This window comes from Poecilia formosa, unplaced genomic scaffold (assembly GCF_000485575.1).
Source record: "Poecilia formosa unplaced genomic scaffold, Poecilia_formosa-5.1.2 Scaffold394, whole genome shotgun sequence".
Lineage (NCBI taxonomy): Eukaryota > Metazoa > Chordata > Actinopteri > Cyprinodontiformes > Poeciliidae > Poecilia > Poecilia formosa.
Genome location: NW_006800333.1, coordinates 355,177 through 377,463, shown reverse-complemented (window position 1 = coordinate 377,463; position 22,287 = coordinate 355,177). Strand labels below are relative to the sequence as shown.

General features: G+C 43.5%; 2 protein-coding genes across 4 annotated transcripts; one reads left to right on the top strand and one right to left on the bottom strand.

Annotated features, from left to right (window-relative positions):
• Nucleotides 1-582: 582 nt before the first annotated feature.
• Nucleotides 583-5,842, bottom strand: LOC103154662 (lysosomal thioesterase PPT2-A-like). Of its 2 annotated transcripts, XM_016662906.1 has the most exons (9): nucleotides 5,604-5,842; nucleotides 4,286-4,439; nucleotides 2,788-2,883; nucleotides 2,590-2,694; nucleotides 2,423-2,506; nucleotides 2,011-2,095; nucleotides 1,636-1,690; nucleotides 1,120-1,285; nucleotides 583-1,048 (listed from the first exon to the last, which is right to left on the bottom strand). In XM_016662906.1, exons 1-8 carry the CDS (start codon nucleotides 5,763-5,765, stop codon nucleotides 1,142-1,144), a joined length of 885 nt encoding a protein of 294 aa, XP_016518392.1. In that variant the 5' UTR covers nucleotides 5,766-5,842; the 3' UTR covers nucleotides 583-1,048; nucleotides 1,120-1,141. The 2 variants fall into 2 exon arrangements, with proteins under 2 accessions (XP_016518392.1, XP_016518391.1); XM_016662905.1 differs by having other exon boundaries at nucleotides 583-1,285.
• An 810-nt stretch (nucleotides 5,843-6,652) lies between these two features.
• On the top strand, nucleotides 6,653-22,198 carry dhx16 (DEAH (Asp-Glu-Ala-His) box polypeptide 16). Of its 2 annotated transcripts, XM_007576020.2 has the most exons (21): nucleotides 6,655-6,886; nucleotides 7,709-7,911; nucleotides 8,011-8,246; nucleotides 8,662-8,839; nucleotides 8,918-8,974; nucleotides 9,052-9,306; nucleotides 9,376-9,609; nucleotides 11,019-11,210; nucleotides 11,375-11,485; nucleotides 11,561-11,676; nucleotides 12,266-12,476; nucleotides 13,119-13,217; nucleotides 13,870-14,022; nucleotides 14,210-14,350; nucleotides 15,586-15,748; nucleotides 15,840-15,958; nucleotides 16,738-16,805; nucleotides 16,884-17,046; nucleotides 17,537-17,698; nucleotides 19,243-19,416; nucleotides 21,566-22,198. In XM_007576020.2, exons 2-21 carry the CDS (start codon nucleotides 7,714-7,716, stop codon nucleotides 21,692-21,694), a joined length of 3,159 nt encoding a protein of 1,052 aa, XP_007576082.1. In that variant the 5' UTR covers nucleotides 6,655-6,886; nucleotides 7,709-7,713; the 3' UTR covers nucleotides 21,695-22,198. The 2 variants fall into 2 exon arrangements, with proteins under 2 accessions (XP_016518378.1, XP_007576082.1); XM_016662892.1 differs by lacking the exons at nucleotides 19,243-19,416; nucleotides 21,566-22,198 and adding an exon at nucleotides 18,105-19,236 and having other exon boundaries at nucleotides 6,653-6,886.
• The last annotated feature ends 89 nt before the right edge of the window (nucleotides 22,199-22,287 follow it).

Genomic DNA, 22,287 nt, shown 5'->3' with positions numbered 1-22,287 from the left:
CAGAACAGAGCTCAGGATCTCACTTTTTATTGCTGTGCATCAGGAGATTACTATGGTAACACAACAAATATTATGCAAATTTCAATAAAATGCAGAAACTATGTATCAGCGATTTATCACTGGGATTTCTTAAAGTTGTAAAATGCATCATTTCCTGACTTTAAAAACACATAAAGCAAAGAAAAATGAAGATAAGTGTTTAAGAAAACCACCATTTTTAAAGATATGAAACATTGAAAAAGTGTTGAAAGCAACAGAGAAAAGACCAATATTAAATATAATTGATAATGAAAATAAAATAGGCAGGCCCCTAAAGCGCAGATATAAAACATCATTTCAAAAGTTTGTCTCCATTTAGCTGAAGTACCTCCACCACCAGAGGGCAGCAGTGCACCGGTTCTCTCCCTCACCGGGTTCTTCAAACTGTGCCTCTGCATGGAAACAGTCGATATTTAATTTTAGTATATAATTATGTGGGGAAAAATAGGCGAGTCTAAAATAAACCCTGGGATTAATACTCCAAAAATATAATAGCCAGATTACAAAAACATAGATGCTAAATAAACCAAATGCTACTTTTTACACGTTTAGACTCTTTAATACCAGAAGTCTGGTAACACATGTTTTATTGTAACATGTGTTACAATAAAACTGGAACAAAAAACAACAACAACAAAAAACATGATAAAATAAAATACCATCTGATTATTTTAACTTTCTGGAGAACGTGAGATTATTAAGAGAGTATGAGTAACATTAAAATAGATTATAGACTGCAAACAATGAGGATGTCTGTAAAGGCCCTTAAAGTTTCAGTTAAAACTTTCTTTTATAACACATTAGTTTCACATTAACATATGCAATCTTTTTCTGGGATGTCTGTAGAAACATAAGGAGAAATATTAAAGTTATAGGGAGCAATAATTAAACAACACAAATATTAAAGTGTTTACAGACTTCAGGGGAAAGAAGGACAATTACTTATTGGGTTGTAATATTTTACCTCATTCTCCATGTCGAGCCTCATAATCATTTCATAATTTCTCTTTTAGCAAAACTGTTCTTAAAGATGACGTGTTTTAAATAATCTTGGAGCAAATCGAACGTCCAACCAGCGTCTCTTTGTTGCTGCTGAGTCATTTCATATGAGCCATTTCTCTATGCAGTTTTTGAACACGGTGAAGTTGCTGTGCCAGTTTGTGTGTTTGACTCCGGACTGAACACACACCGACACGTCGCCGCGGGCGTCCAGCGTCTTCAGACCAAACGTGTCGTTTTTATAAAACTGTCAGAGGCAGAGAAGAAGACCAAAACTTATGAATATCAAAGCGTTGAATTCATTTGAACTGACTGGTTTTCCAACTGAAGTTTGTTCTTCTTAAAGTTCTCCAACCAATCACAGAAAGTTATTCTCCAAATGATGCAGCAGATATCGACTGGGCCTCCAGGTTTATCCTCCAGGAATGGGACAGGGGTGACGCAGCACCTCTTAATCCTCATAAATGTCAAATTTCTGTCCTCATACAGGATATTTTACTCTATTGTCAGACTTTTCTATCTCACTAGATTGACTTTAGTTGAAAGAGGTTGAAGAAACATCAACTGGATGCAGAAAAACCCCAGCTGGTCACCTACCGCCTGGTTCCTCATCTCCACGACATCTTCGTTAGAGTCGTAGAACCCAAAGTGGCTGCGCAGGAAAGAGGAAGCAATTACTTCTTGCCTAACGCTTCTGAAACCTAATTTGATCGAAACTTCATGTTGACAAACTGAAAACTGAAAATAACCACTTCTCTGTTTTTGTGTTCCCACCAAACCAACATGTGTTCCTTAATTGTAAACTTCTAACTGTTTGCTATAGAAAATCTGATGCACAAAATGTCATTTATCTAAATGAGGACCAGAGTAAGCTGCTCCTCATGGTGTCTAACATGGCAGCTGTCCTGTCAGAGACACTGAATTGACCAGGTATGAGTTGTAGAGGTAAAGCATTTCTTAAAGTGGTAAAACCTGGATTGCCATGGAGTGATGACGCCGTCATCTGGTCCTCCAATCAGCACCATCTTCTTGATACGCAGGAAGTTTTCTCTCCAATCTGAGGGAAGGATGTGCAGATGCTGATAAGAAAAAAGTGTTTTACATGGATATCACTGGAGCTAAACAGGTCATATAATCAGCCTCCATTATGTTTTACTTTTCCTACAAAATATGGATTTCTCTCTTTTAAAGATAATAACTCCAGTTTTGTTTCTGTTCAGCTGCAGAAAGTTTTAGCATCTCCATGCATTGATTTGTTCTAAGCATCTGTGTGGGTTCAGGCAGACCCACTGTCTGCCTGTAGACGGTGGGTCTATGAGAATAAAAACATCATTAAGTAATGAAATAAAGACCAAAGGTGCCATGAAGGCAGAAGGTTCAGTACCTTTCAGGTGCTGGTGAGGTATTTCACCGTTTATCGGAGGCAGAAAGGTGTTGCCCTTCAGGTAGCAGGCTCTGTGGTGAGGGTCTGCACAGAGAAAATGCAGCATATTGTTGGTTTTGTGTTCTGCTCACACAGAGGCTCATGCAGAGTTCCTGATCCCCTCCTACCGTTCCAGTAGTCACAAAACGAAAAATGCTGCCCCACTTTGTTGTAGCAGAAAAGAAAAGCGGTCTTCTTTACACAGCCAGGTAACCAATTCAGGTAATCTGTGTCTGTGGAAAACATCAGACCTGTCAGCCTTGAGTTGGTTTTCCTTTAAATAGAAAAGAAGAGAAGACACCCAAACCCTGAAGCAAACATCTGACCTCCATACTGTCCAGCCAGGGGTGACGACAGGGAGATGAAGGTGTGAACGTTGTGATTTGGAGACGTAGACAGAACTGCACGGCAGACTAAACCACCTTAAAAAGGTCAAAACAACTAAATTAGGCAAATGTCAGATAATGGTAGTCTGTGGCTGTCGCTAGCAGCATGAGTTCACCTGGATGGAGAGGATCTGATTGTGGCAGATTTAACAGAAACAAACAGTAAACGTTGGTCTCACATTGTGAACCTCTGCATGCCAGAGGGTGGAGGCGTCCCGACGCTGCTGGTTCTGACCCAACAAACACTCATTTCTCAGGAACCAAGGCTGCAGCTACAGGCTGTAGGCCAGCTGATTACCTCTTGTGGTAATATTCAAGTCTTAAGGTTGGAAAGCCTCATTACCATCACCCTTATCTTTACCTTGAGCCACAGATCCTCTGTCAGCTTCAAAACGTTAATATTACTACCAGTCAGAAGAAACATCTTGAAGATTTGCTTTAAACTTGAATCTGCATAAATAATCTAATAGTTTTGTTGAGGAGAGCTCAGAGGTGACAGATGATTTCAGATTATGCTAATATTTAACCTGACAGATTTACCAAGACGGAGGTTTTAGGGGTGTCAATCACTCTTATGTATGCGCTAAAAGGTTCCAGCTAACCATAATGCTAACAGGTTTCTGTTATCACTAAGGCTAACATCATGCTAAGACCAATGCTAAAGACTCCTGCTAACACTAATGCTAATCAACTGGTTTTTATTTTTTGTAGATTAAATTAAAGGTTTCCAGTTTTCTTTGAGAGGAGAACCGACCAAAGCAACTTTATTTATTAACTAACTCTAATAAACAGCCATAACTGATTTCTTTACCAGGCCAGAGCGACAGCAGTTTTATTTGTACACCTGCAGATGAATTAGGGCTTTTATTTACAGGTCTGCTTTTCCAACCAGCTACAAGTTAAAATTGTTTCCATGTTCTGAAGAACTGTCAAGAAAAAGATTCGGAGGTGACGTGATCAGGTCTGTTAACGACCAGGGGAAATTCCAGGTAACGTTGTGGACCCAACAAGTTACAACAGGCAGAGTGAGTGGAAGAAAACGCTGCCTACACATTACATACAGCTGGAGGAGGAATGAAATGACGACGATGTATTCTGTGGTATTTGTTACCCATAAAGTTTCATAATCCTTAAATAATGAGGGATTCAAGAACTTTTGGAGCAAGTTGCTTAACTCAGCCCATGAGTTTGATCTTCATTGATTCAGAAAAAAACATTGAATTTTCAGGGTCTAATCCAGTCATTCATCCATCCATTGTCTACAGCTGCATGTTGTAGCTGAGCTGATGGGTGGATGTGGATGTTGGAAGGACAAACTGATTTCATAGGTTAGACCTGGAAAACGCTAAAATTAAAGATGTTTTTTGTCCATTTTTGGTTCACTCAGCGTCACTTTTTCTCCTGCCTCAGGACGGTTTGACGGTTGGAGTCTGCTCACCTTGAGAGAAACACAGCACATGGACTCCCTCAGGACGCGCGGTCATGATTTTCTCGATGACCTTCCTGAACTCTGGGACTTGAATCCACAACGGCTTCATGCTCTTACAGTTGTTGAACAGACTGATTATCTGCACCTCCGTACCTGGATGCACCTGGATGCAAATCAGTAAAAATAAATAAATCTGAGAAACAAGCCATTTAAAACAAAAATTGTTACTCCATAAATCTGTAATTACAGATGAATCTGGCAGTTCTTCAGCTGAGTGTTATCAACCAACCACCAGATGTTTCCAGTAACGCTCCCTGAAATAAAACTCACTGTGAGGAATTGAAAATCACAGAGGAACAGAAATCAGGGGTTTGAAATGTCAGGTTGGATTTCACTTTGCCTGAAATCTCCACCTGTGCGTCAAACTGTTTGCAGTTTTTACTTTATGAAGTTCATGAGCTGAACTTGATTGCAATGTTCCTTTGGCATCTATCTGAGCTACAACGGGGTTTTCTTCTACTTTTTGTGGAATTAAAAATGGTGGATATTCAATAGAAAAGCTAACATGGTTTAAAACTTACTTTTTCTGCCATGACTGAAAAAACTTGGAATAATAAATGGTTGACAGAAGTTCTAAAACATATAATAAAGTTATAATTTGCTATCTAAATGTCTTGCTGTATCCTGAACTCAGTCTTCTTTTGTTAACAAAACTAGTAATCCAAATGATCTCATCACCAATCACAGAAAGTCACATTTTATACCTGACATAAATCTGCATCATCCTTTAGCTCATCATCCTCTGGGATTTATTTATTTATTTATTTATTTATTTATTTATTTATTTATTTATTTATTTATTTATAGCTAAAATCGTAATTTCCATCTGTCAAGTTTTTTTTTTTCAACAAATTGTGTTTTTGTGATACGTTTCTGATACAAAAAACTCTACAGATCACATGAATCTTTACAAAGCTGAATGTCTTAGATGTTATCTCTTCAAAGATTCAGCAAATGTAAAATAAAATGTTCCGGTTCTAAGAAACCAAAGTGCAAAGGAAATAAGATGTAGAAGTCCAAGGTCAAATTCAAAAGGTAGAAAGAAATCTGGCTGCTTGGAAAGAAAATACTGAACAAACTGGTGGCTCAAGACTTTTGCACAATATTTAAAAAAGGAAGAAAAAAAGTGATAAATGTCTTTAAAAAGGTGCAATAAAGTGTGCAAATAGAATCTGATGATTTACAAAATTATAGCTAGCTGTAATTTAATCTAGATTAAAAACGTTCAGTGAGTTACTCTGAACTGTAACCTGGTGATGAGTCCCACCTCATTAATGAAGCCTGAGAGATTTTTAAACTGTTCGGGTCCGTCCAGGATGCCGTGGACGATGATGACAGGTTTGTATCCATGCGCGGAGCCTGAAGCCAGCAGCAGCAGCAGCAGCAGCAGCACCGCCGGGGCCCCCCAGCTGGCCCGCGGAGCCCTCATCTCCACCCGGTCGCAGGTCGCTGGTGGAGGATCCGCGGCAGGAGGAGACCTGATCAGGAACTGTTTGCTTTTTCAGACGTTCCCTCCTTTTTGTGATGGTAGGCGTGCTTGCTTTGCAATATCCGTATTCATATGAAACCCAACCCCAGCCAGCCACTCTGCAACGCTTCAGCACTTCTGTAACATTGCGGTTTCCAACATGAAGCTTCTCGTACAAAACCAGAATCGGCAGCATGTTAACATTTTGTCGATTTAAATCTTAGAAATTAACTATTGAATTTAAGTGACGCCAAGTAAACTATGCAAATAAAATAATCTCAACTCGTTTCTTGCAGATAATGAAAACATACGACATTGTTAAAAAGCCACTGAAAAAAATAAAATAAAATATGTACTGTGACTATATGATGTATATTTGTTTGTTCTCTTCTCCAACAGGTAGCCTGAATGTGGCAATAAGATAAATCATGCAAAGCTAATATGGAAACGAGATTAATTTGTTTTCCAAATCTAGATCAGTCTTTCGATTTCTCAATATCCGAACTAAATGTTTTGTTTTGTTTTTTCTGTAGAAAAACACACGTTAGTGTCTTAATGCTAGTATGTATGTAGAGCTGACAGGGTCACTAATGCAGATAAGATGCACCAAATATATTTTACCGTTAATTGACTTTCAAAAGTTATATGTATTTTTTTTCTCTCTTTTTGCCTCTCTTACTTTTTTATTATTGTTTATTGAATTAGTTCAGCTTAGGAGCTCCGAGGTTTAGAGTAATGCACTGTTAAAATAAATCATTTTAATATGAACAGGGTTCTGAACGTGTTGTCGTTCCTAATATGGCCACAGGGGGCAGTGAACGCTGCTGGTGACCCTAGCAGAGTAGAGTCACGTGTTTCCTGTTTCCCCTGTAGCGCGCCCCATGCTAAGCTAAGCTAACCAAATTCAATTTGTTGGGAGTTTTCTTTAAAATAAAGGTTCAGAAATAGTTTTTTTCCATGGCTGCAGGCGGCAGTTTGTATTTTTTAAGCGTTCAGACTCTGAACTCTTACCTGCAATAGAAAAAATATTTTATTAGGTTTTTTTTAAACTATTACAACGTTGTTGGATCGTTTTGAAATCGGTGAGTGAAGCTGCTTATGTTGCTTTGGTTCTTTTCACCTAAAAATAACAAATAGAATAAACTTAAATAAGAAAAATTGACCTGTTTAAACCTTCTAAGCTGTTCTGAGTAAAAGTGCAGAAAAACTAAAGGTTAGTTTTTCTGCACTTTTCATTATTCTGAACCTGGTTCAAGATTGACAGTTGCTGTTTTCTAACGTTTTCCATAAACTGTATTTACTTCTGATAAAAAAACAACAACACAATAATAAGGAGCCAAACTTTGTCAGCTAAAAGTCAAAGATTTTATTAAAACTGTTATATCCTTGTCTCTCAATCCAAGTGAATTTAAACACGAAGCATCTGTTTCTCCCCAGAATCCTCCTCAATTTGGAATAATCTGAAAAAATTAATAATTTATTGCCGTTTTCCAGAAATGGAAAGTTTCACTGTGAAAACTTCTTCTTTGCTTATTTAGTACTTTTTTAAATTGCCTGACCTTTAGTTCAAAATTAACTCCTTTGATTATAGTTTTTTACAAACTGGTTTTATGAAAACTAAAACTTTGTAAATTTAAACCTGAAAAAATTTACAGTCAAATTTACAGACAAAACTGAAAAAGTTTAGAGTTTTGTCTGGAGAAAATATTTTGTAACTAGATTGTTTGTCTTGTTTTTTCATTGTAAGTTTCCTATTATTCTTTTTTTTTGTTGTGTTTATTTCCTGGTTTTTCTTATTATTTTTGGTCGTATTATGCTGAAGGTTTCATATGTCGTTTCTGGAGCTGCTGTCTCTACTTCCTGACCAAACTGAACCGTTTCTGCTCCGCCTGTTTCTTCTCCAGGTGCGATGGCCCAGCTGGAGCAGTGGGTGAACGACCGTCTCCATGACATCCTCGGCTTGAGCGACAGATACGTCTCCCAGTTCATGATTGGCATCGCTCGCAAAGCGTCCAGCCCGGAGGACCTGGTGAGCCGCCTGGAGCAGACGGGAACAATCGACATCGACCAGAGCGTCTCTGCCTTCGCAAAGGAACTGTTTGAAAAAGTACCTGCTTCCTAAACCTTAATGGCTCCTCTATCGGGTTCAAGGTCTTTCGGTTGATGATGAAACTTGGACCACTAACGTTTCTCTGTGGTGTGGCAGATTCCCCGTCAGCAGGTTGTTGAGAAGCCGTCCAAAGCCCTGGAGCGCCAGGCCATAGAGATGGACCGGAAGAACCGGACCTACACGCTGCTGGAGGACAGCGACAGCGGCGAAGAGGTGGCGGCTGACAAACAGAGAGGCAAGAAGAAGAAAGACAAGGACAAAGGAAGCAAGAGGAAGAACATCAGACAAAAGAAAGCCAGCGAGTCGTCGAGCGACGATGAAAAGCTGAAGAGGTAAAGCTGGACGATGCGTCTGGAAAACGTATCTGGATACAATGCTTTCATATCAATCCATATTGTTAATTATTGATTAGTTTTTTGTTTTAAATATCTGAAATATTTCCAAACTGTGGCGTGACCTTTCCTGTTTTTACCATCACTCCACTTCAATGTTTTTATGATGGGCTGCTGCGCAAGTTACTCTACAGGTTGTTGCTAGGTAACCAAAGAGTGAGTGAGTTAGTTGATTCCCCCTTACCTAGCTTAGCGTGCTGTGAGAGGTTAAGCAGTTAAAGCCTTTCCTCTGCCTACATCTCCCAGAATGCTGTGCGGTTCTCGATCAGAGTTCAGTGTTGAAGTTGCACAGAAACAGTTTTTACATTTTACTGAGTTCCAGCTGTGAACAGCCGGTTGGTTCTTGTCACTTCAGGGGCGGTTCTGTCTTGGAGGACCACAGATCTGTGAAGAAAGAAGAAGAAGAAGAGGAGTGGGAGAAGGAGGAGAGGGAGCGACTGCTGGACATCGAGGAGAGAGACGCCTTCGCTCAGAGAGTCAGGCAGAAAGACAAAGAAAAGACGCGGAACATCGCTGAGCGGACGGATAAAAAGGTGGATTAAGCTTTTTTTAAAGAGGGAACAGCGCCTCCTACAGGTGGAAGCTTTATCTTCTGTTTCTTCTGTCTTTAGGCCTATGAAGAAGCTCAGAAACGACTGAAGATGGCTGAAGACGATCAGAAGAACATGGTTGGTTGAATCACATCGTCAGCTTTGGGTTTTTCTGGATTGTAGCCGGGTTGTAAAGTTTCTCTCTCTGCGTTCAGTTGCCGGAGCTGAGGAAGCGTTCCCGTTGGGAATATCTGAAGAAAAGAGAGGAGGAGAAGCTGGAGGACCTGGAGGCGGAGATCATAGACGAGGAGTATCTGTTCTCCAAGGAGGAGCTGACGGAGCGCGAGAGGCGGGAGCTGGAGTACAAGCGGACCCTCCGGGATCTGGCCAAGGACTACAAGCAGGCTGGGGCCAAGGAGCAGGAGGAGAGGAAGAACCGCTACTACATGCCTGAGGAGAGGAGGAGCAAGGTGAGCAGAGCGTCTGAAAACATGGCTTAGCAAACGGAGCCGGGCTCAGCCAGCGTCTCCCGCCTGCAGGACGTCCCCCAGAGGGATCTGGAGCTGGACGAGGCCCCCATGGAGCTCGGGGGGGAGCAGGGCCGCTGGGAGGAGGAGCGGCTGAAGACGGCCTCCCTCAGCTTCGGAGCCAGGAAGGAGCGCGAGCTGGGCCTGAAGCTGGAGCAGGACCGGTACCAGCTGGTTCTGGAGGAGGAGGAGATGATCGACTTTGTCAGCACGGCCATCACCATGAAGGGGACGCGCTCCGACAAGGTCAGCCCCGTCTGCAGCACTCACAGGCTGACAGGAAAACATTTCCTAAAGCTTTAATGATCCAACAAGCTTCCAGAAACATCCAGGAGGGTTACAGTTAGAGGATTTACTGACCTTTGAACCCAAACCTGGAGAGGACAGGAAGGGGCTTCACAGCAGCCAACCCTCTGACCTGAACACATGAGACTGTGGTTCCTCAGACTGTCCACTAGAGGGCACCGCAGCTCAGTTTAAAATAACTTGGTTTCAAATATTTTATCACAACAAGCAAAATGCAACATCAATAATATTTATTTCTAATAATCATCCTTATGTGCAGGAACCAGACACTGCACTTTATAGGTCAGTCTTCACCAGCTTGCAGCAGTGCATTCTGGGATTTGTGGTTCCACAGAGTTTTATTTCACTCACTATGAGTCATTTAAAGCTGATTTGATTTATGCAGCGATTTATAACTTTATTTACTGCTGAATATGACTTAAAAATATAAATCTCTGATTCTTTTTATTCCACATCCAATTTCAAATTTTTATAATATTTTTCATGCATTCTTTTCTGAATAAGGAATTACAAATATTACCAAATATTTTCGATCAGCCCTGCTGTGAGTTTTAGGGTCAGCTATGAGAATTTTTTTATTAAGAGAACATAGTCATGATATTAGCAGAATATAGATGTAATTGTCTTAAAATTATGAGGAAAAAATTATTTTAATAAGAAAAAATCTTGGAGAATTATTTATTTTTTGAGTTGGAGTTCTCATAAAATTACTCTAAATATTAGGTCTTTATTATCGTATTACTACAACTTTATTCTTGTACTGAAAAGAGAAAATCTTTGCCCGACCCTAATAGTCCTTTGTAGAGTAACTTGAATTCAAAGTCCAAATAAATAAAGCTGTAAAACAGGCTTGTAAATCAAGATGGCCGCCCTCGGCGTGCTGACATCACTCTGAGACACAAGGAGAGCGTCTGTGGAGAAAAATCCACATTTTCCAAAAAGAAAATCCTGAAAAACAAAAAATGTGATTAATTGATCAAATCAATTTCCCACCCAGCCCACCTCATAATCACAAATATCTTATATTACATATTACTTTTTTTCAACGTTATTGTGATGAATCGATTATTGGAATAATTGTCAACTGATTTACTGATTTAGTAATCAATTTATTGTTAACTGGAGTATACAGACTCTAAAACATACTGGCAGTAATGAAGCCAAAACTTTACAATAACTGTAAACATTTTGCATTAAAAATAAAAAATCTTCTGTCTGTAAATCTCGTCTAGTGGCAGATTTAGCTTCACCTGGTTCAGGTTCAGTAGCAGCAGTCTGGTGTTAAAGCATTTCCATGGCGACGTGCTCCATGGTGACCATGGTAACATGCTCCATGGCGGTGTGTCCAGGACGAGGCGGAGCCGGCGCTGTCGCAGGCCGAGCTGAAGAAGCGCTCCATGCAGGAGGTGCGCCGCAGCCTGCCCATCTTCCCCTACAGGGAGGACCTGCTGGCCGCCATCACTGAGCACCAGATCCTGGTCATAGAGGGGGAGACGGGCTCCGGGAAGACCACCCAGATCCCACAGTACCTGCTGGAGGACGTGAGTCTGCACTATCAATATCTAACTGATTGTCTTCCTTCATCAAATGCCAACATGAACACATTTTACTGCAGAGCTGAGATAAAAAAATACACAGATAAATATACTTTTGGGGGAATTCTTAATTGAAAAATAATGATAAAAACCTGCCTCTTCTGTTGCAGGGCTACACCAAAGGAGGGATGAAGATCGGCTGCACGCAGCCCCGCCGGGTGGCGGCCATGTCTGTGGCGGCCCGCGTTGCCGAGGAGATGAGCGTGAAGCTGGGTAACGAGGTGAGCCCGGAGGTTAGGACCTGCATCCAGGGTTCAAACCGTCCCTGTAACCTTTTATTTGGTGGTGTCGTGCAGGTGGGGTACAGCATCCGCTTCGAGGACTGCACGTCTGAACGCACCGTGCTGAAGTACATGACGGACGGGATGCTGCTCCGAGAGTTCCTGACTGAACCCGACCTGGCCAGCTACAGGTAGAGGAGACGATTACTTCAAAATAAAGTCCCAAAAATCCACATTCACCTCCAGATGGACCTCAGAGCAACATTTTATATCATGTATTCACTTCTAGCTCCTGGACGGGGAGCCAAGTATATGAAAGTGTGATTTTAAGTCAGTTCTTTGGACCAAATGTGTCCATTTACGTCTCGTGGAGTGATTTATGTTTTAATCTTACTTTTTTATGTAGCTTAAGGTCAGTGTTGAACTGGGTTTCTAGCTTCAGGAAACAGTATTTTCCTTGAATTATCCATGTGGTTTGTTTCCCTTTAGGTGACGTTTACTGAAGGCAGACTCGGCTCATTAAAAGTGTCTGATTACAGCATTTAAAGAAACGGCAACACAAATCTGGTTCTTATCAGATTCAAGGTTTTTTTTCTGGACAAAAAAAACAGTCGACCCCAAAAATCTAGGAAACTATGGATAATAAGGAAAACATATATACTTTTGGTAGAGCTCCCATTACTAAAAATGCACAATAAATGAACTTTTTTAAAATAAAAAATAAGATCTGCTCTCTGTGGCCCTGGTTTATCGGTTTTGTTGGTTCGGTTCCCTCTGCAGTGTGATCATCATCGATGAGGCCCACGAGCGAACGCTCCACACCGACATCCTGTTCGGCCTCATCAAAGACATCGCTCGGTTCCGACCCGACCTGAAGGTTCTGGTGGCCAGCGCCACGCTGGACACGGAGCGATTTTCCTGCTTCTTCGACGACGCTCCGGTGTTCAGGATTCCTGGCAGGAGATTCCCCGTCGACATTTTCTACACTAAAGTAAGTCGACGGTTTATTTTTAGAAACAGATTTATTCTGAAAATCCTTAATTGAGTATTTTCTCCTTCCTGATTATTGGAAAACAGACTTTTTGAAATTCTTTAGCGGTTCTAGATTTCGCCTTCGTAGAGAAGTTAACCTGTTGGTTCAGAAATGTACTCAGTTCTACGATCAGTTTGTTCTTTCATTCTTTTTTCCTTCCTGCTTCATTCTGAACGTTTCAGAAAGCTGCACTTTAATGTGTTTCTTCATCATTGTTTATATGTTTAGTTTATTTTTATTTTCCAATAATATTCAAAATAAACTAAATTAAACTTTGTCACTTGGCAGTTCAGTTCTTAATCTGAGCTAACAAAATCTCGTGGGGTTCCTCAAGACTCTGCTGTTTTAGTCTGGCTTAGATTATGGAATAATGTGACATCTATTACCATATTAATGCACATAACACAACTCTACTTCTATTTATCTGTTGTTTCAAGTGTTTTTCTGTATATAAAATGTTTTTTGTACCTGTGATCTCAGTGACGTCGTCTTGACCTTTTGCTCCTTTAATTGGATGTAAAACAGTTAACATGAAAAGCCTCTGTGGACTGACTGTCGTGGTGTGTGTGTGTGTGTGTGTGTGTGTGTGTGTGTGTGAAGGCTCCGGAGGCGGATTACCTGGATGCTTGTGTGGTTTCAGTGCTGCAGATTCACGTCACCCAGCCTCCCGGAGACATCCTGGTCTTCCTCACCGGACAGGTTCGCTTTCTGTCAAACATCAAGCAGCAGGAATTTTATCTGTAAAATATCCAGAAAACAAAACGATCTTTTTTTTCTGCTTCACAAAATGTGAAATGCTTCCAGTTGGTTCCAGAAGGTATGAATACTTTTCACTTCAGAAGATAATAGGAAAGTAAAATGACTCAGTTGTATGCAGCAGATTTATTGCTTATGGATCTGTTTTTATAGTTAGCATTGCGTTGGAAGCATTGATCAGTAGGTGGCGCTGTTGTGTGCGGCCATCTGAACCAGCATCAGTGTGACGGTCCACAGGAAGGTGTTGGTATTAGAAACGCACCTGTGCCACTCTAAACAGTGAGGAAAATATGAGCTGCTGTTTGCGGTTGAAAACTTGTGAGCCTCTCTCCTTTCTGCTTACCGCTTTGTGTCGTGTGTCAACATGGATCCTCTCCTCATTCTGGGAGCTTATGTTATTGTTTTATAGTTTCTGTATTAATAAACTGCAGGTCAGAAACGGATTAACAATTCAAAGTTTGTTCCTTTTTCACTGATATTTCCATATTTTTAATTCGATTAAACGCTCAGGAAGTTTTTAAAGTATCTGTGATGGATCAAACTGCATCTCTGCTTCCTGCTGTAAGAGGAACCAACTCCTCCTGTGGGTTTGCAGGAGGAGATCGAAGCGTGCTGCGAGATGCTGCAGGAGAGATGCAGGCGTCTGGGGTCAAAGATCGCTGAGCTGGTCGTCCTGCCCATCTACGCCAACCTGCCGTCCGACATGCAGGCCAAGATCTTCAGCCCGACTCCTCCTGGAGCCCGGAAGGTGAGTCCGTCTCCTCGGAACGCCGAGGCTTTCCACCCAGAAAGTCACAGAGTGTAAAGTTTCATCCCAGGAAACAGAAGAGCAATAGCTCTTCCCAGACGAGTTGCTGTGAGCTGGAACAGCTCTGCAGGGAAGCTGTGGATCAGAGCGCTAACCTCCACTTCCTGTCTGGTCTCTCCACTCCCAGGTGGTGGTGGCCACCAACATCGCAGAAACGTCTCTGACCATAGACGGCATCATCTACGTCATCGACCCCGGCTTCTGCAAACAGAAGAGCTACAACGCGCGCACGGGCATGGAGTCGCTCATTGTCACGCCTTGCTCCAGGGTACAGGAAGCTCTGCTCTTCTTAATGTTTAACCGGCTGCAGCTTTCCGTCAGAGGAGGGTTTACTGGAGAAGCTCTAACTGTTATGGTTTTATCTTTATGAGGAAGCTGCTCTGATGGAGATCAGGAGTGTTACAGACTCTTGTGAAGTTTCTATAAAACAAATTATGGAAATTTGTTGAATGTAACTGCAGCTGCAGCTGCCAAATACAAAATAACTTAATTAGCAGCTGTTTCTGCTCTGTCCTCACTGTTCCCCACAGTGTGCGCTAAACTCATGCTGAACGTTTATATTTATGGAGTTAAAGGCAGATATTTGCATACGCTGCATAAAACAAAGTCTTTTTGTCTCCAACATTAAATTCAATGAAACTGTTCCTGTTTGGGGATTTCACAGTTTCTGATGGATTAATCTGAGTTACCTGCAGGCTCAGCTGTGGATGTTTGTATTTTAAGGTGTGACAACATGAAACAATCTGAAGCCATCAGGCCGAGCGCCGTGTTCCTCCACAGGTCTGCTTCATGGTCAGCTCCTGTTTCCAGAAGCTGCAGAAAATCCTGCTGAAGCTTCTTCTATCCACAGCGAAACGGATCCGGTACCAACTGGGCTGGAAGAAACCACGGCTCCAAAAGCAACAGGAAATAAAAAATTATAAATAACCTCTGAGACAAAAACCTGAAGTCATTCTGATGATTGAGTGGTTGGGCTCAAAATGGCACACCACACATTTTTCTTTAGGCCATTTACAATGTTTGAAATGCATAAAAAACTGAAAATAAGCAAATATTCCGTTCATTTTTTTAAAGAAAATCAACATTTTATTGCCTGAAATGCGATAACAACATTCCATCAGTGAACGCTCCATCATTTGAGGCAAACGATGATCTGCAGCTGAAAAACATCAACATGTGAAAAGTGTTTGGTCATAATGAGCATCATTGTGTTTGGAGGAGAAGGAGGAAGCTCACAGTGAAGCACAGAGGTGGCAGCATCATGTTGTGGGTCTGTTTTACTGCAGCAGAGACTGGTGTGCTTAACAAAATCCTAAGCATCAGGAGGAATCAGACAGGAAGTTTGTCCACACACCTGCTGACACTTTCTGTGTGTCCTGATCTCTGTTCAAAAACGTTACCATAGAAACCAACATGGCAACTCCATGAAATGATGTTATTGATTCAGTTTTATGTTTATTTTCTGCTGTGGTTGGTTAATAATCATGTGTCTCCTGCTGTCAGGCTTCAGCCAATCAGAGAGCAGGGCGGGCAGGCAGAGTGGCTGCTGGGAAATGTTTCCGCCTCTACACGGCCTGGGCCTTCAAACACGAGATGGAGGAGACGACGGTCCCTGAGATCCAGAGGACCAACCTGGGCAACGTGGTGCTGCTGCTCAAGAGTTTAGGTCAGTCTGAGGAGACGGCGGCCATGTTGATCCGCCGCGGCCATGTTGGCCCACCGCAGCCCTCCCAGCTCACTGCTGTGTGTCTGTGCAGGAATCAACGACCTGATTCACTTTGACTTCATGGACCCGCCCCCCCATGAGACCCTGGTGCTGGCTCTGGAGCAGCTGTACGCGCTGGGAGCCCTCAACCACCTGGGGGAGCTCACCAAGGTTCAGTCCTTCACGTTTTATCTCAGCTCACTGCGTAGCGCTGCGTATGGCACCGTACCAGAAAAACCCACGTTACCACTTACTTCTAAACCTGCAATACAAAACTATTCTTAATACAACTGCGGCGTCGCCGTAGCGCCCCGAGCTGAGGCGTCGCCGTAGCGCCCCGAGCTGAGCGTCGCCGTAGCGCCCCGAGCTGAGCGTCGCCGTAGCGCCCCGAGCTGAGCGTTGCTGCATGTTTACCATGATCAGGTGTCAACATGCAGCTCATAATGATAAACAGTCCCTGAATGGGAGGAAGTGACACGTGATGCACTGATCAATGCTTTTCAGCTTTTATTGTCTTATTACTGACACCTGGAGGCCAAACAAAGGTCAAAGATCAGGTTTTTATTATTCCCAAAAGGAATCAGAACTTTATCACCTTACCTGTGCAATAATCATAAATAGTTAGAAGTATGTCTGCAGTGTTGTGGAAACACATTTATGATGAAGTGAATCAAGTGAAGGAGGCTCAGAGTAACTGCATTCTCAACCTGAAGGCATCAGATGTTGGTGATGCGTTCAGGTTCATCTGTTATCTCCAGATTTAACAGAACCAGATCCATCTGGATCTTGTGCATATTTCTATACCTGGTGTTTGTCACGTGTTGCTGAGTCACTGACTTCCTCACACCGAGGGATGACTCGGTGCTTCCCGGCCGGCCGGCTTCGTTAATCACTGATGACTGAGGGAGTGTTTATCTGAACTGAAGCCGGTTGTTTTGGTTCTGCTCCAGCTGGGTCGCAGAATGGCCGAGTTACCGGTGGATCCCATGCTGAGTAAAATGATCCTGGCCTCAGAGCAGTGAGTGGCACAGCTTCACTTCTCACTATGAGGAAGAGTTAAATCAGACATGATCATGCTCGTTTCCATGGTTTCCAGGTACAAGTGTTCAGAGGAAGTGCTGACCATCGCCGCCATGCTGTCGGTGAACAACTCCATCTTCTACCGGCCCAAAGACAAGGTGGTGCACGCCGACAACGCCAGGATGAACTTCGTGGTTCCGGGCGGAGACCACCTGGTGCTGCTCAACGTCTACACACAGGTGAGCGGTAACCCGGGCGACGCTGCTCGTTAAAAACGCGAGCTGCATCGATCCGCCATGTCCCACTAGAGCAGAATCCGCTCTGCAGACGAGCTCTGAGAAAAAACCAGATGTTCACTGCAAGATTCAAATCATTCATGAGCCTCAGGAACAAACAGGCCAGACTGGACACAGCCGGGACAGTTCTGAAGAACTGATAACATGACCTTACAGTTTATCACAGTATTTTGTGGTACTGTCATTATAACAATAACAGTGACTATTAATTTTTAGGTAGCTGTATGCAGTCAGAGCTCCATAAACATGAATCCTGTTCTTCTAAACGATCCTTTTTCTCTGAATTAAAGCTGTTTGGTTTCAAGTCTGAGGATCTCAGTCCAGACGTGTGGTCCGGACAGCTGTTGGTTCTGCTGGTTCTGTTGGTTCTGCTGGTTCTGTTGGTTCTGCTGGTTCTGTCTCTAAGCTGTGTCCCGCTCTGCTTCGTCCCCAGTGGGTGGAGAGTGGCTACTCCACCCAGTGGTGCTACGAGAACTTCATCCAGTTCCGCTCCATGAGGCGAGCCCGGGACGTCCGGGACCAGCTGGAGGGTCTGATGGAGCGCATCGAGGTGGAGGTGGTCAGCTGCAGCGGGGACAACGTCCCCATCCGTAAGGTCAGTCCTGCTCACAGAGCGGTCGTCCTTCCACAGCGTTTCCCTGCCGTCTGAAATGAGGAACAAAACGTGTCCTGCTCTGTTTTCTCGCTGACGTCTCCTCCAGATAAAATCTGCAAAACAAAAGGTTCACTTTCCTAAAAATCCTCTCGGGTTTCCTGGGTTCTTTCACAAAGACTCAACAGGGAAACTGTTCATGGAGCGCCGGTCCGATCTCTGAGCAGCAGTTGGAATCTACAGTTTTCTATCTTAGCTCTTCACAGAGCTTCATCAGTCATTCTCTCCATCATGAACATAAACAGTGTTTAATAAATGATTTCTGTGAGTCAATGTGTGAATTTGAGCCTCTGACATTTTCGGCCCAAATGAAAACCTTCCTGTTCAGGTCTGTTTTCTGTTGCTTCAGCAGATGAATAAACTCCTTCACACCTTTTTTAATCCTGTTCCCTGGAAGCTGCTCAGGCCTCCTGGAACCGAAGGTGTCGGGTTCATTCACAGAACAAAACTGCGACTTCAGGAGGCGAATCTCAGAGACCCGAGTCCCGCTGCGTCCAACAGGGAGTTATTCTGAGGAGTTCTGATCCGTGTTTCTCTTCCCGGCTGTGTGGAGCAGAACCAGAAGAGCTGAGGCTGCTAGCAAACAGAGGAACCGACACCTCAGCTTATCTGAGGCGGTGCCGGGTGTGTTGGACCGGCGGGCCCAACCTCAACCACAGCAGGGATGGACGGAGTGTTTCTGTCCGTCTCGTCACAGCTCAACTATCACTGAAACACTTTGCAGCTTTTCCTTTCTTAGATTTCTGAATTCAGAAAATACCAACAGATTCAGACTCTGGAGACTTCAGAGAGGCGTCAGCGTTCACATTTTATTTATTAGGATGTTTTACTAACAGCTGCAGCCTGCAGTAAGGTGGGGCAGGTTGCCACAGTGTCAGTAAAACTTAGAATATTCTTCTGCTTTTATGATTGAATTTAAAGTATAAAAGGAACAACAGACTGGATGTGGCTCACACAGATAATATAACACGGCTAAAAGCAGCAGCTGCCCCGTCGCCGGGGCAACAGATGGCAGGACAAAGACTCGTCAGACGGGACTCGTCAGACGGGACTCGGACGCTGTTTGCATACTTTTGCATGAAACAGTGACTCAGGAAAAGAGCTGTAAAATCCCTGCTTTGAACGGGATATTTTTATTAACTTTAGAGAGGGGTCAAAGTTCAGATTTAAGCAGGAAATAAGTTCCCAGAACTTTGGACCAGATTTTCCGGCACCGTCGTTTCCTGAAAAAGTTGCTGAATAAAAAGCAAATGTCGGATCTGTTTGTTTGACGGGATGATTTAAATATTTGTGCTTGTTGTTTATTTCATTCTGCAGTGAGAATTAAACCTGATGGACCCGTTTTTAACTTGGCTGCTGTTTCTGTTTGTGTCCTGTGGAAAGCAGCAGCACAAACTGAACCTCTAAATGTCTCTCTCATATTGAATGTCATCCTGTGTCCCTGCCTGATGACCTTTGACCCTGATGGCCCCTGTGTCCCCCGGCAGGCGGTGACGGCTGGGTACTTCTACCACACGGCGCGGCTCAGTAAGGGCGGCTACCGGACGGTGAAGCACCAGCAGACAGTGTTCGTCCATCCCAACAGCTCGCTGTTCGAGGAGCAGCCGCGCTGGCTCATCTACCACGAACTCGTCTTCACCACCAAGGAGTTCATGAGACAGGTGACAGCAGCTCTGCTGCATGTTTGGAATGTAAACAACACACCCTGCAGCCAGCGGGCAGGAAGGCAGGAAGCTTAATGCCTCCTAGGCCTGACACCATAACAAATTGTTTCAGAAAGTATTGCTATAAACGATAATATTGTTTGAAGACCATTTTAAACTGATTTAATGGTAATAACATGATAATGCAAGCAATATCCTGCCAAAAATAGATGCACTTTATTTTCAAAACAACATTTAAAACTGGAACTGGTTAACAGAACAACCAAAAATAAAATGGACTCTCAGCCTCCATTAACAAAAAATCAACGACATAAAACCAAAATGGGAATAAATGCTACATTCAACCATGAGAGTGCAGATTATGAAGTCTGTATACTGTCCTGCCCTCCAATAATCGTTAGATTTAGATGGAGAGGATGAGCATATCACTCCTCCCTTAAGCCCAGTTCAAACAACACAATGGGTTTTTTGCCCTGATTTTCCCCAAACCTTACGACTGCACACTACAGTGTGTGGTGTGTTGGGACGGATCGGGTCCAGTCGGTAGAACGTCGGGACCGCTCCAATCTAAATCGGGCATATTCAACATGTTGGATTGTCTTGGCCAGTTTATCGCTGCAGCCTGTGGGGTTTTCCCCGACTGGGAGCGAGAAGCAGCCTGTTGAATGTGACCCGTACCCAGTCAGAAAGCACAGATTCCCCTTCGTGTTTTCTGAGGGCGAAGCAGGAGGGGAATCCCAAACAGCTGACACAGCGCAACCCAAAGTCAAGTGGACATCGGAGATGATATGTGGAAACAACATTAATGTTTATTCAACATTTCATGCAGAGAACATCCGCACAAATGACAAGGACAGCAGTTAGAGCTTAATTGCTTCTGCAGTATTACCCAACGCCTTTTCTTTTAGTTACATCTTTAATCGATTAAAATAAGCTCACAAACTATCGCTGTTGCATCTGCATCAGCAGCCGTGTCTGTTTACTCTAAATTCACAGCTGATATAGAGGATTTTGATGGGATTTTCTGTCTGAAATCTGAATATCGGTGAGAGAAATCGGTTCTTGTGTTTGACGTTGCTCTTGCCGTGTGGCTGGACCCCACACGGCCCGATCGAACCCAACACCTACGATCTTAGGTAGGTGTTAATCAGCTAATGTGGGATGTCAGGTTTTGAAAATGGGCCGACGATTCTAAAATCGTGTAGTGTGAGCTGGACATTACACTGAGGAAACGAGGAAGGGAGGGTCGGTGCAGAGCACCGAGTTGAGCCTTTTTCCATTCAGTGCCATCAAGAGAAAGAGAAAAAGGCAGGAAGAAACGATAAAGCCGATAAATGAAAATGAGGTCAATAACTTTCATTTATTGTGCAATTAATTGATTTATTGTTTATTGCTACAGGCCTACTCACACACATCAGTGAAATCAGATTCATCAGCTCTGTAATCTGTTCAGTCAGCCTCCATCTTCAGTTCTCCAGGCTCCCTGAAGGTCTTTGTTTCACTCACGTTCCTGTAATCTGACCTTTGAGTCACTCAGTGATAAAAACGCTCCTGAACTCCAGAGATGTGTTGATAACTGACAGTTTCAACTTGAACCTTTGAGCTGGCTGTTGCCCGCAGCTCACAGCAGCGATTCTTTACCTGAATGTGAGAAAAACAAACATGACGGAAAGGATTCAACAAGCCGATCCCATTTCCTCCAGCCTCCATTCATTAAGAATGACTATAAATATCCACTGAATGAAACGTTGTTTCTTTCCTGCTTAGCTTCCCAGCTCCTCCCATGGAGGAAATGAAAACATTAAAACTGTGTCAAAAGCTCAAAACATTACTTTAATAACTTCATTTAAAAGGCTTTTATACAGACATGTATGTAATGACTGCTGTTCAGAGAGCGCTGCAGACACGCAGGGAAAATTGTGTGGAAGGTAAAACTTTTACTTATGTTTTTAACATAAATATGAATGTTAAACAACCCTCTCTGGGGCTTTTTAATATTCAGATCCATTTTGATTCTGCCTGTTTGACCCACCAGAAGGTTCTGGTTGCAAACAGAACCCAGCGGTGTGGTTCAGATCAGAATCGGGTTGGTTTGGATCAGAACCCAGCGGTTCGGTTCTGATCCGGCTCCTTGCTGTGCCAACAGGTGATAGAGATCGACAGCGGCTGGCTGCTGGAGGTGGCGCCTCACTACTACAAGAGCAAAGAGCTGGAGGACAGCAGCAGCAAGAAGATGCCCCGGAAGCAGGGCAAGGCCCGGGAGGAGCTGGGCTGAGGCCCCTGGGGGCCCGGGAGGAGCTGGGCTGAGGCCCCTGGGGGCCCGGGAGGAGCTGGGCTGAGGCCCCTGGGGGCCCGGGAGGAGCTGGGCTGAGGCCCCGGGGGGCCCGGGAGGAGCTGGGCTGAGGCCCCTGGGGGCCCGGGGGCGACGCTCACACATCTGGACTATCTGAGCTGTAAAGCTGTTGAGCCTGTCATGGAGGAAGAACCGGGCCAGGCTTATGGACGGGTTTAATGATAAACCAGACGGACAGTCGGTGCTTTTTCCTGCTGCACCTGAACGCCCCTCAGACTCATTAACGGACCTGAATGCACACAGAACTGGGTTGTGCAGAAGTAGGTTACGGTTTATCTGAGCTCATAAAGTTTATGGTGATTTGTTTTCCTCTGATGTTTTCAGACGTAAACAGGTTAAAGGTTCTGGTCAAACACACCCAGCTCTGGGTTCTGTGTCAACACTTGACCCAAAACACTGTGCAGAATTAAAGAGAGTGATGTTTGACAACGGCTCTGAGTGTGTGTTGGTCATGTGGAGGCGCTGAGGCAGTTCTGCTCTGGTTCTGCTCCGGTTCTGCTCCGGTTCTGAGGTAT

Coding starts and splice junctions, on each gene's coding strand:
- dhx16 (XM_007576020.2), top strand. CDS start 7,714: ATGGCCCAGCTGGAGCAGTGGGTGAACGACCGTCTCCATGACATCCTC. Junction 9,307..9,375: donor CTGAGGAGAGGAGGAGCAAG/GTGAGCAGAGCG, acceptor TCCCGCCTGCAG/GACGTCCCCCAGAGGGATCT. Junction 15,749..15,839: donor GCTGCTGCTCAAGAGTTTAG/GTCAGTCTGAGG, acceptor GTGTCTGTGCAG/GAATCAACGACCTGATTCAC.
- LOC103154662 (XM_016662905.1), bottom strand. CDS start 5,765: ATGAGGGCTCCGCGGGCCAGCTGGGGGGCCCCGGCGGTGCTGCTGCTG. Junction 4,440..5,603: donor TCTCAGGCTTCATTAATGAG/GTGGGACTCATC, acceptor ATTTGCATCCAG/GTGCATCCAGGTACGGAGGT. Junction 2,507..2,589: donor GTTTTGTGACTACTGGAACG/GTAGGAGGGGAT, acceptor TTCTCTGTGCAG/ACCCTCACCACAGAGCCTGC.